General features: G+C 39.5%; 1 protein-coding gene across 10 annotated transcripts in view; it reads right to left on the bottom strand.

The window, feature by feature from the left end:
* tbc1d32 (TBC1 domain family, member 32) overlaps positions 1 to 18777 on the bottom strand; it is a 292534-nt gene that overhangs the window by 25835 nt on the left and 247922 nt on the right. For 2 of the 10 annotated variants that reach the window (XM_080192534.1, XM_080192538.1), the window contains 3 exons: positions 18478 to 18666; positions 13250 to 13397; positions 7140 to 8614 (listed from right to left, as the gene is read on the bottom strand). In XM_080192534.1, the coding sequence (XP_080048660.1) occupies positions 8586 to 8614; positions 13250 to 13397; positions 18478 to 18666 (366 nt within the window). In that variant the 3' untranslated portion in view covers positions 7140 to 8585. Of the gene's footprint in view, positions 1 to 4018; positions 4582 to 7139; positions 8615 to 13249; positions 13398 to 18477; positions 18667 to 18777 lie in introns of those variants that run through there. The other 8 variants (XM_080192533.1, XM_080192539.1, XR_013887018.1 and 5 more) reach the window with 7 other exon arrangements.

Here is an 18777-nt window from a genome sequence, read left to right as displayed (position 1 = left end):
GTTTTTTTTTCTTATTGAACTCCTTTCAAGGACATTATGCTGTGACAAGATGCAGAAATAAATCCCCTCTTGACTACTATGGAGATTGATTTTCATTTGAGGTATATAATCACAGAATTACAGAATTTTTATTGCATGGAAGGAGGCCATTCGGCCCATCATGTCTTACAATGAGCAATTCACTCAGTGTCATTCACCACCATCTCCCTGCTCATTCCCTTTTAAACTCTTCAGATGAACCTGCCTCCACCACACTTAGGCAGTGCATTCCTGACCTTAATCTCTTGTTGCATGAAAACATCTCTTCTCATATTCCTTTGCATCTTTTATGAATTAATTTAATTCTGTTCCTTTTCATTCCTGATCCATTCATGAAAGACGGTTTCTCCCTATCTACTCCATGCTCATGATTTTAAATACCTCTACAACTCTCCTCATTGCTTCTTTTTTCTCTAAAGAAAATAGTCTCATCTTCTCCAATCTTTCTTGTAACTGAAGTTGTAAATCTTTTCTGCACTTTCTCCAATGCCTCTACATCCTTCCTAAAGTGCAGCACCCAGAACTGAACATAGTACTCCAGCTGAGGCTGAATAAGTGTCTTATACAAATTCAACATAACCTCCTTACTCTTGTACTCAAAGGATATTGAAGGTAGTAGGGCACGTTGAATTAACAGTTAATAAATCATATGGTATCTTAGGCTTTATTAATAGGGGTGTTAAGTATATGAGTAAGGAAGTCATGTAAAACACTAGTAAGATCTCATCTGGAGTACCACATCCAATTCTTCCTCAAGTGCCATACTTGAGGAAGAAATGTGAAGGTATTGGACAGAGTACAGAGGAGGTACACAAGAATGATTCCAGGGATAAACAGCTGTAGCAATGAGGATGTATTGGAGAGATTGGGTCTGTTTTTCTTGGAGAAAAGAAGGCTGAGAGGAGAGGTATCCAAGGTTTTGAGGGATACAGCCAAAGTAAATAGTGAGAAACTGTTCACTCACAAGTGTACATCAACAACTGGAGGGCACAAATTCAAAATAATTGGCAAAAGGACCAGAAGTGATGTGAAAAAATTATTTTTCACCCAGAGGGGGATTGGATCTGGAATGAACTTCCTGAAAGGGTGGTTGAGATAAGTTCGGTTGAGATATTGGATTGATATCTGAAAATAAATAATGTTCCGGGAATAAGGCAGAGGAGTGGGGTTAGGTAGAATGCTCTTTCAGCGAGCCAGTGCAAACTCGATGGGCCAAATGCCCCCCTTCTGTAAAGTTCTGTGATTCCAGGATACTCTTTGACCCTTATAATAAATATAAATACGTGCACATGTAATTAAAGGGGGCAGGACAGATTGAGAGCATACATTGATATCCTGAGTATCCTCTTTTTCTTACTTTCCTATTTTAGATGAACACTTCGAATCCAGGAATATTTTACATTCAGTCATGCCCTTCTTTGAGCCAGGCCCCTGTTACAATCTGTTGTATTTCCTATTAGCAATGTGCACCAGTAACTTATCAATTTTATTTACTACTCAGTGCATTTTACATATATGCACAGTAAACCTGATTTAGACTTTATTACTTCCTTATGTATGACTCCATCTATTAATTTACTGTTCCTTATTTTAATGCTATCTGTAAGATACAAGGTATTTTGCTTTTATTATTTATCATCTCCCGGTTCCCAAACCCCAATCCCAAAGTTAGTTTAAAACCTCCACAATAGCACTAGTAAATTTTCCCTGACTTGTAAATATCCCTAATTCCTGAAAATAGATTTACCAATGACACAATAACAGTAAAATGGAAGACACACACTACTGAGTATTTGATGCCATTGTGGCTGAGAAAAGAATTGGACTTATGAGCTTATTTTTGATGCCAATTCTTTTGGAATAGTTACAGTTCTGCGATTTCCACACGAGTTCTCTGCAAAAGCATAGCAGCAAGTCTCACTCTCCAACTCTGTTCCCATAGCCATAGAACCAAAGCAATGCTATGGCACAGAAGGAAGCCATTAGGCCCATTTTGTCCATGCCAGCCTGAGGACACTCAGGTGCCTTTTAAATCCCATTTTTCTGCATCTGGCCCAGAGTCCTGTAGTTTAAGGTGCAGATCCAGGTATCTTTTCAAGATAGAAACAGAAAATGCAGGAAAATCTTGGCAGGTCTGACAGCACCTATGGAGAGAGAATTGAGCCAATGTTGCTAATCTGGATCACCCTTCCTCAGAGTTCTGCTTTGTTCAGGATGGTAATGAACTTCTTAAAAGTTGTTACAGCTATACTCATCCAGACAAGTGGAGATTATTCCGTCATATTCCTGACGTGCCTTGTAGATAGTTGACAAGCTTTGGGAAGTCAGGTGATGAGTCTGCAGAATTCACAGCCTCTAAGCGACTTAAAATTGTAGCCATAGTATTTATATGGTTGGTCTTCTTCAATTTCTGGTCAATGGTAATGCCCAGGACGTTGCTAATGGGACTTCAGTGATGGTAGTGCCATTGAATTTCAAACAGAGATGGTTTGATTCTCTTGTTGGAGATGGCCACTGCCCGGCAACTTGTGTGGCATGAATGATACTTGTCTTTTATCTGTCCAAGCGCAAATATTGCCAGATCTTGCTGCATATGGAGACAGATGTTTCCTCATCAAAAACTCAAACTAGTTATCCTCGGTTTGTCTTGAACAAATCTGTTCTGGCTTTCCTTAATTAATCCAAATTTGTCAGGTGACTGTTAACTTTGTCCTGGATTATAGTTTCTATGCCTTACCATGGAGGTTACATTAATTGGTCAGTAGTTGCTGGGTTTATCCTTACACTTCTTTAAACAAAGGTGTATCATTTGCAATTTTCCAGTTCTCTGATACCAACCCTGTATCTAAGGATTGTAAGATTAGGACAAACGCCTCTGTAGTTTCCTCCCTTACTTCTCTCAGTATCCTTGGTTGCACCCCATCTGGTCATGAAGACTTAACATTAAGTACAGCCTGTCTTTTTAATAATACCTCTTTATCAATTTTCAGCCAATCCATAATCTCAGCTCTTTCACCATGAATTCGGTAGCAATTTATATCCTGTTAGACAGAAGTGATGCATCTCAGCCATACCCTCTCCATCATAGATCCTCTTTCATTTATCTACATGTGCTTATCGAAAATGTTTGGATTCCCTTTTATGTCAGCTGTTAGTCTCATCTCTTACTCTTTTTGTCTTAGTTCCTTTTTCACTTCCCCTTTGAACTTTCTATACTCAGCCTAGTTCTCAGTTGATTATCAACCTGACATCTGTGATGAACACCTTATTTTTCAATTTATTCGCTATCTCTTTTGCTCGTCAGGGAACTCTTGGCTTGCTCTATACTTCCCCCTCATGGAAATATACGTTAACTGCTCCTGAATTAACTCTTTCGAATTTATGTCTTTACCTTCTAAGTCTTGGTGTTTTTTTCCTGGCAATTTTCCTCCTCTGCTTCTGCTTTTGGAGCTTCTTTTCAGGTCAGAATGCGCCTTGAATTTTTCCTCAATCTTCCAGCATTTTGGTTTGTCTTTGTATTTTCAGGAGATTTGGGCTTTTTCCAGGAGCTGCCACCATGTTGTGCGGTGTTGGTTTAATCTCAATAGGTTTGATGAAGTCTCCACAGTCATTAGTAGGTTAACAGTAAGTCTTTATTAACTACTAGTGCCACTTACAAACATACAGGGTACAAACTAAGAGCTGTCTCCAACTCTGCTGCACGCAACGCTCTCCAACACCACACTGCTCTCCTTGCAGGTCATGTGCTCTCTTATATGATTGTGTGGGTGCTACTGCATTCAGTCTCAAGACCCTTAATCTACAAATTCATACTGCCATGTGGTTAACTGCTCTGCAATCATCAACCTTATTTAAAAGGGTTTATGCATTTAATATGCAGTTATGTTGCAGCATAAATGATTGCAGGAATTAGTAATTATCTTTATTTAATGAATATACTTTAAAATCTGTTCTAAAAATATAAATCTGAAAATTAATGTTGGTTCTGGTGGACAAATGTTTAATGCATTTGCATCACATTCCTTTACAATTTTAATTACAATATGAACTTTCTCAGTTCTACCTTAAATTAACTGAGGAATGTTATATGAATACATTGGGCAATTGTTCGTCAATTCATGCTAAAAGCTGCATTAATTAGCATTAATAATGAACAGATAACAGTGCTGCTTTTATGTGACTCATACGGACATAATTACAAAGTACAAATCATTGACAATTAAGCAGAGATTTCCATACTTTAGCATGTGACTGCAATCACTTTGCTCCTGCTGCAACTGCATCTGACCCCATTAAATCTCATAACATCAAGTCCAATAATATATTCCCCAACATAAGTATGTCATCACAAGCTTACTGTTTGGTGGATGTGGCAAGTTATTGATCCAGTTGGAGGAATTTGAGGGCTATTAGTAACAGTTAAAAAGCAAGTATTCCTTGGATAAAAGTAATACAGTAATATAAGACACTGCCTCAGTGAAATACAATATATGCAAATTCCTTGGTATGCTAATCCATCATGTAAGAATGCTTCTGTAGGATCTGCAGCAGAGAAAAAATAATTTATTTGACACTGCAGTTGCATCAAACAATAAATGTGCAAGAGACGATCAGAGTCCAAAACAAAGTTTTTGCTACTAAGCTGATGATCTGTCTTCAAATCTAGAACAGATTGCAGCTAATCAGCCAAATTAATATCCACCATGAATTTTTAATGTGAGTGACAGAAAAACACCTATTTCATAAGGATGTTCTCCCACTCAAATTACCCTGAATACCTTAAAATGCTTACCATGCTTTCAGAGGGCACATTTTACAGCAGCAACTGAAGCCCATTGCTATTGTATTATATTACAAGGCATTTGGAACAACTAGTGTCTGCTGATATTTATGCTCCACATGAATCTCCTCCAGTTCCATCTACCTCATCGCTGCCTTTAGGCATTTTCCTTTTCCCTTTCTCTTATGTACTTGACTGGGTTCTCTTTGAAAGTGTTAAAGCTATTTATCCCAATCACTTCCTGAGGTAGTGAACTCCACATTTTAACCAGTCTCTGCATAAAGACATTTTTCCTTACTTTACTATTGGATTTATTAGAAGCTATTTTGTATTTATGACCCTCTAGTTTTGGATTCCCTGACAAGCAGAAGAATTCTCTCCACTTCTACTATAATTCAAAAGACTTTGATCAGGTATCCTCTAAGGTGTCTTTTCAAAAGAAGCAAAGCATCAATTTGAGCAACTTTCCCATTAACTGCAATGTTGGTTGCAAATCTCTTTTTTTTGTCTTGCTCTAGTTCTTCCATGTCCTTATTACAGGAAGAAGACCAGAACTATGCACAGTACACAAAAGTGCAGCCTGACCAGGAATCCATACAAGTTCATCTTTTGAATTCAATACCTCTAGATATCAATCTGTTTTCTTTTAGCATTCTTAACAGTTTTGTCGACCTGCAATATTACTTTTAATGATTTGTTCACCTGTCTCATAGGATTTCTTGGTTTTTCTACTTCATTTGGCTTCTAATTTTCTAAAGCTTGGTTGATCTTTCTGTTTTTCTGACCAAAGTGCATCACCTCAACATTTATCTATGCTGATGATTGTATTATATTTGGTGAGAATAATGCACAATTAGTTCCAAGTGAAATTTCTGCTGAAATTCCAATTGGGTCTTCTAAGGTCAAGGACAGCCACATTTCAGAATGTTGTAAACAACAAAACAATAGACAGCCATCTGATCAACTTTCTTATTGACTGCATACGATTAACGGTGCATTGTACTGAGTATAGATTATTGATCCTATGTATAACATCATAGTAATCTGTTGTCAGGACCACATAAGCAAAAATGGGAGAAGATGTTATATATTTAAGATGGTTGCAGGTTATTTTAAGAGCTGATCACAATATTTGATGGTGACATCATTAGGGTGTTGCCACAGGGCTGCTGTTTTACTTTCAGTTTGCATTCTATGAAGTGCAGAGAACATTTTTTAATGAAACCTATGTTAGCTTGAATCTACACAATACAAACCATATTCTTTTCTTTTAGGTAAAGCCCACAATTCCTAACATAGTTAGGGCATTACAAGGCTCCTATTCAGGATTGAGGATATAGGCTGTTGTGCAGGAGGATAAAAAAAACAAAAGCACAGATTTATAAAAAGAAAATATTAATGAAGGAGATTTTACCAAGGATTGGCTGCCAATGGTCATCACTGAATTTCCCAGTTTTTGCATGTTTAAATCCCAAAGGCAATCTCTTATAAATGTATCTGCTTGATATTGCTGTTATTTCTGATTCATATTTACTTAAAATATGTTTGTTTAAATACTATGGAAATTTATGATTTCCAGTTGTTTGATTTATGCTTGTATGGAGTTAACAATAAATTTGTTTTTGTTGCTGTTATTTGTAAGCCTTGCAGCGTTTTCGATAGAACATAATTATGAAATGCTAATACAACTAAATTGACTCAATTTCAGAATATCCAACAAACTTTCAGTACTGACAATTTACAGCTCAATTATCTGAAAATGACAACTTTATGAAGTAATAAATTTATGCAACAAAAACATTTGATCGAAGTATTAATATTAATGGTTGTGATTCTCCCATCCTGCGGCACTAAAAAATTACTGCAACGGACCAGGAGAATCTCACGGCAGGTGATATGCAGGATTTGTCCATGTGTTCCCACCCCAATTGCATCTCCTAATGCTAGATTTCCAGCAGATTTCTGCACGGGGACTTGGAGGTATTACATTCCAGCAGGATTTACAGTAGCTCCCCACTTTAAGGGAACGAGCAGCCAAACCCACCCTCCTGGATTGAAGGGCTGGTAATCTGGTAACCAGAGGGTTGGGCACTGGGGTGGGGGGCTTAGGGGTTCACCCTGGTCATTGGCACCCTCTCAGTGCCAACTTGTGCCCTCTGGCATTACCCAAGGGGCAAAGTACAAATACCCGGGCATGGGGCAGCGCAAAGGGGGTGGAGCATATGGGGGGCCTGATTGGGAGGAGCCTAGGGGGTGATCATGAGGGTGGGGAGGGGGGGGTCCTGCTTTCACTCTGCAGCCGGGATCAGTGGGGAAAGTAGAGAGGGCAATGATTGGGGTGAACTGGGGGGCAGCCTGCTTGGGAGGGGTTGGCACTGCAGGGGGGAGGGGCACACAGCATTCGAATCATGGGGGGCAGAGAACAAGAGTCGTGCTCTGAAGGCTGGAGACATCGGGGGGCTGTCTGTACACGGCCAGTGTGCATGCTCTACTCACGGCACTGACAGATCTGTGCATGCGCAATGGCCCAACCAGCGCGCTGACTTCAGCATCTCCAGTGGGGATAGGCTTCCGCCCATAGTTTTAACAATAGCTCTGCAGTTCACAGAGTGTGGGAGATTCTTTTCTGCACTCCCACTGTAAAAAACAGCATGAATTACTCAATTTTTTCATACAAATTCAACACATAGAATTTGTTTGGGAGAATTCTGGCCAATATATTTAAACAAATATTCACAAAACAGAGCAATAATGCAGAAGAAACTCGCTCCCTTTAATGTGGTTGGAATAGTGATTACTGAGGAATGTTCTCCAACAATTTAAATTACATTACTTGGAGGAAGTTCATTTGGGAGAGATTGTGACTCCCCACAACCCCTCAACTCAAAAAAGAACTCCTGTACACTTTTAATTCTTAATTCAACAACTCCATATATATTATTTTACACAAGTAAAATTTCCAGCCCATTTATAAGTAAAGAGATTCACCAAAGTCACATCAGCCACAGTCTCGCAAGCTTAGATCAATTAACAAATGCCTCCATAATTTCAGGGAAGGTTCATGGAAACCCCTGAGACAACTGTGGAGAACCATCATGAGGGCTGTGAAAATTGAGTCACACTGTGTCCAACATATCTGCTCTCCCAATAATACACTACAGAGAAAATGATTTTGGTCAGCTTCAAGCAGAAAAAATTCAGATAATCCTCCCAAAAATATATTTTATTTAATTTGCCGCAGAAAAATTGAAAGATTATGGTAGATTTATTCAAATCTTTGCAGAATTTCCGATAACGCGCTTTTCATTCAGTAAGAAGTTGTATTTATTGCACATATAATTAATTATCCAAACCCATGCAGCAAGCATGTTCCTACAGAGGATGTCATCCACCCCATGTCCAAGTGATTTCCCAATGATTACTCACCAAGACAGACAGTGCCTTGGTGGGCAGAGATCATTTCTTACTCATGTTGCTCATTCTGCCTTCATTCTAGAAAATTCAGTAGTAGATTTAAAAAGCATATGATGAGCAAATCTGTAACACATTTACTTTACATTGTTCAAATAAGATATTTTGAAACAATTCAGTTGTCATGATGAAACCATAACACAAATAGGAAATAAAGATGGTGGAACTAATAGGTAGTAAGTAAATTTTTAATTTTTAAGTTGTTTTCACCATTTATGATTTAATGTTCTCCATTTCTGTCAGTATAGTAGTTCTGTAGGATCGTTCCAGATTTTCCATAAATTCAAGGTAACTGCTAACATGAAATCCATGGACTGCTTCCTCCTATAGAATCAAACATGAAAGTAATTGAAAATTATTCTGACAGAATACTGGAGCAGACAGTCAGGATTAAAACAACATATTTTCTCTGAAAGTATAAAAGCGCCAATTGCAAAGGCTTCTGAAAATATGGAGAATAACTTCAAACACACCTTTTTCTCATCACCACTGCTATCTAATACAGGGGCACAGTACATTACATCGTTGCTTTAAATATCACTATATACTGGTAATTTATGAAGAAATATGCTATAGCTATCTACAAGATTCTGTAAATAAGTTCAAAAGTGATAACTGAAGACTGAAGAAACTACAAATGTAGTCCCCATCCTACCTTACTGCTGGGGAGAAAACCACTGAGTTTTAAAACCAGCACAAGGACTAGGATTGCAAACTCAATTACAGCAATTACAGCACACCATCTGCCCTGCCATGATAGTTTAACTGTATTTATTTATTTGATTACTTAAAATATTTTAATGAATTGATTATTTTCTTTCTCTTGGTAACTGACATTAAATCACATAACCATCGCTGAATCCACCACTAACAACATCCTGGGGACTATCGATGACCAGAAACTGAACATATACTGTGACCCAAGGGCAGTTTAGCAAACAGGAACTCTATGGCAAATAACTGATGTCCTGGCTCCAGGAACCCTGTCCACCATCTACAAGGCACCTGCCAGCAGTGTGATGGAATACTCTCCACATAATTGGATGAGTGCAGCTCCAACAACGTTCAATAAACCTGACTCCATCCAGGTGAAAGCAACCCACTTGATTGGCACCCCATTCACAAACTTTCACTCCCACCACGACAGATGCATAGTGGCAGTAATGTGCATGATCTAAAAGACGCGCTGCAACAACTCAACAATACTCCTTAGACAGCATCTTCTAAACCCACAACCGCCAACAACTAGAAGGACAAAGCAGCAGGCACATGGGAACACCACCACTTGAAAGTTCATCTCCAAGCCACATATCTTCCTGACTTGGTAATATTTTGCTGTTTCTTCACTGTCACTGGGCCAAAATTATGGAACTCCCTTCCCAACAACATTGTGGTCTACCTACACCACATGGACTGCAGTGCTTGAAGAAGGCAGCTCAGCAGCCTTTCTTAAGAATAGTTAGGCTTGGGCAATAAATGCTGGCCTAGTTAATGATGCGTCATCCCATGAGTGAATTAAAAGAAAACTTCATTTATTTGCTTCTGCACCAAATTCCTGACTTTAACACTCTGTTAACAAAATACTTTTTCATGACCAACTTGTGTTATAAACTTGTTGAATGGAGAATTGCAGTTTGTTAGGTAGAAAAGGTGTTCACAGACAGCTCTGCCAGAAATGGGCTGTCAAGGCTGTCTCCTTGCTTCCACCTCCTGCTCTTCAGTTGCTCAAGTATAGCTGGTGGCAAGAGCTGTGCCCTCATAATGACAAGCCTGTGCAGCACACAGCAGACAACTATGAATCTTGACAGCAACACTGCCAAGTACTGGAGCACACATCCAGAAAGGTACAGGTAGAGGGGCATTTTTCAGCATACCAATGGTTTGCACTATCATATTTCAGGTGGCAGCATGGCTTTTGGGTTTATTCATACTGGGCAAGTGTGTGAGAATTGTGCACTGACATCATGAGCCATATTGTTAAACGATAGCCCCTGTAACAAATATGTCCAACTTTTGCCTGAAAGGACATAAAAGTTCATGGCCATAGTCACATTCACAACTACTGGCAATGAATTCCTCGTCTTATTCCGATGTTGCCATTGTGATTGCAGCAGATTTCAGTTGAGGACATCCTTACTGAAGTACAGATGTCTAATACATTATTCCTTGCTGAGGTTTATGCAGAAATTAGCTCTTTGGACATCATGGCTGGATATGGCCCCCTGTTGAGAGCCCTTCCTCACTCTTATTCTCTTTTCTGGCAGTCTGCCTTGCTCTGTGTGTTCCCAGTTTTCTCAGTTATGGGATATTCCAATGGAAATATACCTACTACAATGCACAAAACAACACCTGATACACCACTCATTGTAGATTTTAGCTACCTTAAAGAACTTTTTAAGACACCAAACACTAACAGAATCAGCTTTTAGAAACCAATCAGGACCTAACCCCTTTAAATAGCATTTTCTTAAGTGGTCCTTCCTATTGTTAAACATAATTAAAAGAAGACATTAGATGGAGTTTGACATCCAAATTGGCAACACTGGCATCACATCTGTGGTACAGCTGATTGATGTCATGATCTGTCTACTGTATGTACTACCAAGAGAAATTCACAGCATCATGGACTCGATTTTGAACCACTTAGTTAAACTGTCCAGAAAAAGAGTTATGCACCTGAATTTTGTGTATTAGTTTTTTTTATAATTAATTAAAAGTGGAGAGGAACTTTAATGCACTCCACTACGATAAATGACTTCCTTTCATTTTTTTTGCATCTCAAATATTCTCTAAAACACAAATATGTCACTAAGTTAAGTGAGCCTCAAGTATTGAGTCAGAGAAAATTTGAAGCTTTTGATTAATAATAATTTTAAAAAAACCACAGATCATTTTACTTACAAGGGACTGCCATTGCTTTTGCTGGTTTTTGAACTTCCATAGCAACTAATAGAAATTTCCAAGCAATGTTGACATTTTTATAAATGCAGCAAAATAATTTGCACTTTCTCCATGGTTATCTATATATTAAGTTACTGAAGAGGGAGTGACAGCAATACCATTTACAGGGCAGAATATAAACTTCAGATACATAATCGGTAAAGTGGGAACATAGGCGAATAATGCCAATCTATGCCATTAAATAATCACAACATAATTAGTGTGGAAATTCAAGAGATATAGTCATAGTTTACAGACTACATGTATTTAAAATTCAACAAATCACACTTAGTAATGCTTTATACACATTGCACACAATGAACAATTCAATGCAGTTGGAAATTGGATTTTTAAGATATTTACAGTTTAGTTACATTCATATTTACAGCCTCAACTTTAATTTAGAAAAGCAAAACAAAATTTAAATTAACAGTCAAAGGAATGGGATTAGCCTGGAGTTATCTAAATGCTGTAGATGGATGGTGACCTGTAAGGATTTTTATGGATTAAAAGAGTATTTCAATGAGAAAATACTTTGATACAACTTTAACAAATGTCTGCATCAAGTAAATGCTTACATTTTTATTCCACCTCGAGTACAACACGAATACCAACACCTCTGTTATTGAATATAAAAGTATAATACAAGGTATCCAACTTCAATCATACTTTACTGGTTATCATCTGCCAAAATCAATATTATTCAGGATTAAATTACTGAAAAGGTACTTTGTTTCACCATAAAGTGCCGAAACAGCATATTCTCTAAACAGAAAGTCTGCTGAATCCAAGGTAAATGATGAAGTATAGTTACTTTTCTGCTCCCATGTTTGGTTTATGGCTGTTCAATTACCATTAGTGCCACAAAATTCTGCCATCTGACCTTAACCTCATATTTTGCCATTGCAACTCCATTCTCTGATTAAAAAACTATTGTGCTGTTGAATAATAGTGCACTTACGCCTCAGCATATGAATGGGATGCTTATGCATTTTTTATCCAGTTTATCTTCAGATTTGCAATGCAACTTACTTGCTTGGAAATACACAATAAAGGATAATTTTCGAAAAGCAAAATTGTAAAATTTCATGATTTATCTACCGTGTTCTGTATCTGACACATCATTATTTTCTTTGGAAGAAAAACTGACCTGTGTCTTATACATCATGTGATCTGTCTAAAATGATACAATGGGCTAGAAATTGCTGTTAAATTAACAATGAGGGTAATGCCATTATTCATGTACAAATTGCACAACTTCAGGTGAGGGACAGATGCAAGTTTAAATTCCCATCAGTGGGACCTTCTGGTCCTGCTGGTCAATGTGAGCTAAATAAGCCACAAAGCTAAGTCTTGTCTATTTCAGTCTTGTGTAATATTTTGCCGATGTGATAAGTATCAATTACTGCTAGGTAACCTCGCCAGCACAGATAATTAAGTATCCAATATCGACCATATTTTCAATTCTGCATTGGGATCCCAGGTTCCATTATTATTCTGGGTCCTGAGCATGTGTTGCCTTCATATCATAGATGTGAGGCAATTTGCAAATTTAAGTGAATTGATTGGCAATGAAGGAGGCTGGGTGATAAATGAGAGGTGCCTGAAGCAGCCTAGTGTGGCAAGTGGAAGCCATTATTGAACCCCAGATTTTCTAACTGCTCTCTCAGGTGGTCAATGATGGTATGACCAAGAGGCAGGAAATTTTCCTCCTGGCCTTTGGCTGAAATGGAGTCCACCTGGAGGGAAAAATGGCATCACTTGAATCAACAGCTGAAGCATCAAAAGTAGACCTGCACTCGGTACTATAAGTGATTTACTAACCTCCCAGGCTAACGATAAAAAGGTAGGTGAGAATGTAAGTTGTGAGCAGGACACAAAGAAGCTGTAAAGGGATACAGACATCTTAAGTCAGCGGTCAACAAGGTAGCAGATGGAGTATTATTTAGGAAGGTATGAGCTTGTTTACAGGTAACAAAAAGACAGTGGCTGGAATTCTCTGGGATTCCCCCATCTTACTGCAGCGAATGGAGATTTGGCTGAGAGCCGAATTCTCTGTCCTCTCTGGCAGCGATGGCAGGGTGTGAACAGCCGAAAGGTCCAGCCAATACTTCTTTAAAAGGCATGAAACTTGTAAATGTTGATGTTGAGAGAAACTTGGATGTATCTGACAAGGAAAAGAAAGTTAGAATGGAAGTAAAGCAAGCAGTAAGAAAGGCAAATGGCATGCAGTCCTTTACTGAAAGAATACTGAAGTTTAAAAATAATGAGGTTTTGTCACAATTACATACACCTTTGGTGAGACTGTACCTGGAGTACTGTGTGAAGTTTTGGTCTCTATACCTGAGAAAAAATGTACCTGCTTTGGAGGCAGTACAGCAAAAGTTCGTTAGATTGATACCTGGAATGAGAAGGTAGTCCTGTGATCAATGGCTAAGTAAGCAGTGCCTACACTCTGGAGTTTAGAAGAATGAGAGTTTGTCTTATTGAAACAAACACAATTCTGAAGGGGCTTGACAGAGGAGACGTAAGTAGCTGGTTCTCCTGGCTGAGGAATCTAGAACATTAGGGCAAAGTTTCAGGATAAAGGGCTGATTGTCCTCCTGCACTGTAGGGGATCTTTCTGCCCATCAAGGCTGCACTAACTTTCTGATATCCCACCCAAGCCTCATTCCCATAACTCCACATGTTTAGCCCACTAATCCTCCTAACCTACACATCTTGGGACACTAAGGAGCCTCCTAATCTGCATATTCTTGGACTGTGGAAGGAAAATGAAACACCTGGAGGAAACCCACGCAGACCTGGGGAGAACGTGCAAACTCCACACAGGCAGTCATCCAAGGCTGGAATTGAACTCGAGTCCTTGGCACTGTGAGGCATTAATGCTAACAACTGTGCCACCCAATGGAGACTAGGCAGGAAAGTAGAATTGAGCAGAAGATCAGCCATATTTATACTGAAGGTGGAGGAGATTCTATTCTTGCACTACTTAAGCCAGGAGTGGGTTTTTGAAAGACGTGTTAGGTGGGTGCATTAGCTATGCTAACTTCTCCCTCAGTGTACCCAAGCGTCTAGGAGATTTTTACATCGACTTCATTGCAGTGTTAATGTAAGCCTACTTGTGACACCAATAAATAAATTTAAGCATAAGCAGTGTGTTCAGTTCTTGCAATTTACCATTGAGGTGGTCACAAAACTCTACCATCTTTTGGAATCAGACCTGCTATTTCACAGCATAGAGAGAACATCATTGATTGTGTCCATGAATGAGAATATGGCCCAGAATTTCTTCATGTTGGCATCCTTCCAGACTCAAATAGGCAACATAGTTAATGTCTCCCAATTTACCTTCTTTTGCTGTACATATCAGACAGGTGACAGAAGCTTTGTATGATAAGAACAGGGATTTCAAGTTTGAACAGAGGGCAACAGGAGGAGATGCATGAAGGAAAATGAGTTACCCCATGGGGCAGAGTACCGCTGACTCTAAACATGGTTTTGTTCATTTCACATCTCAATGGTGAGATGTACTGAAACAGTTAAGGTTCCATTCACTCATTACTGAAATAGTGTGTGAAGGTGCTCTGTGCGATCATGCCGGTGAATGCCTGCAATCCTGGCAGCAATCATGATGTATTCATCCTCTACCAGTCCACTATTATTAACCTTTCAGCCAACACATCAAACCAGAGGGTGGATGACAAGGCCTATCCATTCTACATTTGGATCTTGATTTTCATCCGCAACTCAATTTCAACTTGGTTTCTTGCAATGACAACCATGCCGACAAAAATAATATTATACAGCATAGGATTTTGGTGCTGAAGCAATAGTTTTACTATTTTAATCCACTTGCAGGGACACTCTAGTACTTTCTGGAGCAGGTGTTCAGATTTGTTGTGGTCTCCTGCATCCTCCACAATCTGGCTATTAGGGTGGCACAGCCCTTCTCTTCATAAGAACATAAGAAATAGGAGCAGGAGTAGGCCATCTAGCCCTTCGAGCCTGCCCCGCCATTCAATAAGATCATGGCTGATCTGTCGTGGCTCAGTTCCACTTTCTCGCCCTCTCCCCATAACCCTTAATCCCCTCTCTTATCAAAAACCCATCAACCCGCGTCTTAAAAATATTTAGCGAGGTAGCCTCCACCACTTCAACGGGCAGAGAATTCCAGAGATTCACCACCCTTTGAGTGAAGAAGTTCCTCCTCAACTCCGTTCTAAACCGCCCCCCCCCTTTATCTTGAGGCTGTGCCCCCTAGTCCTACTGTCTTTTTTGAGCGGGAAGAGTCTCTCCACCTCTATCCTATCCATCCCATTCATCATCTTATACGTCTCAATGAGATCTCCCCTCATTCTTCTAAACTCTAACGAGTACAAGCCTAGTTTATTCAGCCTCTCCTCATAGCTCAACCCCCTCAACTCCGGTATCAGCCTAGTAAACCTCCTCTGCACTCCCTCCAAGGCCAAAATATCTTTGCGCAGGTGCGGCGCCCAAAACTGCACACAGTACTCCAGCTGCGGCCTCACCAATGCCCTATACAGCTGCAGCAAGACCTCCCTACTTTTATATTCAATCCCCCTCGCTATGAAGGCCAGCATCCCATTCGCCTTCCTGACCACATGCTGCACCTGCAAGCTGGGTTTTTGCGACTCATGCACAAGGACCCCGAGGGACCTCGGGGTCCTTGTGCATGAGTCGCAAAGAAGGATGAAGTAGGGAGGAATGAGAACAATGAAAATGATAGGAAGCAGTGGAGGCAACTGGTACATCTACACTTTGGATGTGAGTGCAACATTCAACTCCAATTCCTTTGAATAAAGCCCCGGGTTCCTGTTGTTAAGTAGATCCAAACTTCACCATCCTTTTGTAATTGACCACCACAGCACCCTGTTAGTGACCATTCTGAACAAAAAGCCACCAGGAAATAATAATTCCACAGCAACTTTTATTGAATGAATCATCCAATAACCCATGCAATACTCATTTTATTTATTCCCTGCACACAGCTACTTCAGTGGCTGCAGCATGGCTGGTGAAAGGATGTAATAGAAAATCCGGCTTTGGACTGCATCATCTCAGCATGGGCAGCAGAAGCATAATTTGTTGACTCCCAGGCAACTGCAAGGGCACTAATAGTGCGGCAGAGGAGGCAAGCACAACTACTATCTGTCTAATAGAGAACAGGAGTCTTGTAGCCATGTAGTCACTGCCATTCCCCTGAGAAGTTGCCTCAGCAATCCTAGTAATCTGTAGAAAGACAAGTTGTTGAACTCCAGTAAGTTTCTGCAAGCCACTTGGGAACACTGATTTCTGCAGCTGTGTTGAAAGCAGTCTGAGCCTGCACCAAGATGGTCTTGCATAACAAAAGGTATAGATGTTAGAGGCTGGTTTAAAAAAAAGAGTAGAATTGCTTTGCTGTTCAATGTAATCATGGCTAATCTTCTGCATCAACTTCAGTTTCTAGCCTACTCCTCATGATTCCCTGGGAGTCTGAAGATTTGTCTATCTAAGCCTTAAGTATATTCAATTATTAAGTATGCAGAATGCTCTGGGGTAGAGAACAAGCTTAGCTTAACCATGCATCATGATTCACATGCCCAATTTTGGGGACTATCCAAGTTAGTGTCCTATTTCTATGTGTACACTTTCGACAAACTTTCCCAGTTCATTTTTGCATTTTACTCCATAAATTTCACAGTAAAATCATTGAATTTTAGTTCACAGGTATTAAGACCCTTGCTCATTCTAAAAGCACGATTCACTTGCTCCCATTTGAAAACCAGGTAACATTTCTAAAAAGCCCTCACTGTGAGGGCTTTTTAGAAATGTTACCTGGTTTTCAAATGGGAGCAAGTGAATCGTGCTTTTAGAATGAGCAAGGGTCTTAACACCTGTGAACTAAAATTCAATGATTTTACTGTACTGAAATAGAATAATACATCAATTGTTTAAAATAATTCATTAGAGGCACATAGGCAAGTGGCACAGTCTAAGCATGACGATGGTGTGCTAGGGACTCTCACTTGTGGCATTGGGCCTTGTAAAATTTATCTTTTTGTAAATATACATCTTTTAATCTGTCGACTATTTCAGCTCAGTGAATATGATTCATTCAAGTGGGCAAAAGCTATGAAGAAAATTGTGTACATGACTGTAATTATTTATTAGCAATATTATATACCTTTCTAGCCGTGAACCTGATTACATCGCAGGCAGCTGGTAGAGAAGATCTCAAACCGAGATCTAGCTGGCAGGAATCCTATTAGGGCCCTCCTGTGAGATTTACACCTGCAGCAAATAGATCTACTAAATGTCACCCATTATATAATAATTGGGACCTGATAAAAATAAGGCTTGAAGTGTTTTTTTGTATGCGGAAGCAATGATCACAACAGACAATTTCCCAATATGCACATCCATTACTGAACAGGAGTGAATATTCAGAAAATGGGGGAATCTACTATGTAAAAGGCTCATCGATAACTTTGCCTCCGAAAACAAAAATTCAGTGTCCCCTAACTTCCACTGCTTTCTCCCTAGTTAATAGCAAAAAAAAATTCTAAACATTTTCCATATATTTATCAATGACCCAACATTGTCCCTGTTAAGATTTCTCATTTAGCAGGCAAGAACAAGATAGTTTAGATAGCAAACTCCTAAGTAGCCATTGCAAACACTGGGTGGAATTCTCCCATTCTCGCGCTGAGTGAATGAATTTGGCTGGAGTCCCAAAAATTGGGCCTGAACCACATTATGTTAATGAGAATTTCCAGTAGGATTTTCCGCTGGTGTCTGCCATGGCAGATCAAGAAACCTGCTAGAGGTCAGCGTGATCCCATTAATGGGATGCAGATAAAGGCTCGACTATGTTCTGCGGCACCAGCAGGAACTCGCCACTGTGAAACACATTTAAAAAACACGGCGTGCAGATGTCGGGGCTCATTGGACAATGCCTGGGATTGCCTCCAGAGTTCAGGATGGGAGTTGCTGGCAACTCCAGACCCCAGAGCTCCACAGCAGTGTCTGAAAGTGGACTTGCCAGATTTGGAGTCCTGCAAGGGGTCCATCTCACACCCTCAGAATGTTCCTAGAATGTTTTCATCCCATCATTGGGCTTAGTCCCAGATGGAAGAATTCTACTGACTATTCAAATCAAAAACCTTATAAAAATATGGGCCTTACACTGGAATGGCTGTAAGTATAAGCTTTGAAAAAAAATACAGTATCTACTTTGAGTTTACCTTGAGAAAAATTTGGAGATCCTGAGTCTGCATGTGGTGAAGAATCTCTTGTTCTAAGTGCTTCAGCAAAGCTATACACATGTAAACTTGATAATCAGGGCCCAAGATAATACAGACAGCAATGTAATGACCGATCTCAGTCCAGTTTAAATAATTCCAGAAGCACTGTGCCAGCCAGTGTTGACAAATCTGTGTAGTATAAAGAGAAACAAAGTATTTACATATTTCTACATCATGATGAAGCTCAATCCTGAATTCAATCAATATATAATGTTACAATCTCAGTCAAGACTAATAACT

This window comes from Carcharhinus amblyrhynchos, chromosome 7 (genome assembly GCF_965287045.1).
Source record: "Carcharhinus amblyrhynchos chromosome 7, sCarAmb.v2.hapA, whole genome shotgun sequence".
Taxonomy (NCBI): domain Eukaryota; kingdom Metazoa; phylum Chordata; class Chondrichthyes; order Carcharhiniformes; family Carcharhinidae; genus Carcharhinus; species Carcharhinus amblyrhynchos.
This window is presented reverse-complemented; position numbering and strand designations above follow the sequence as displayed.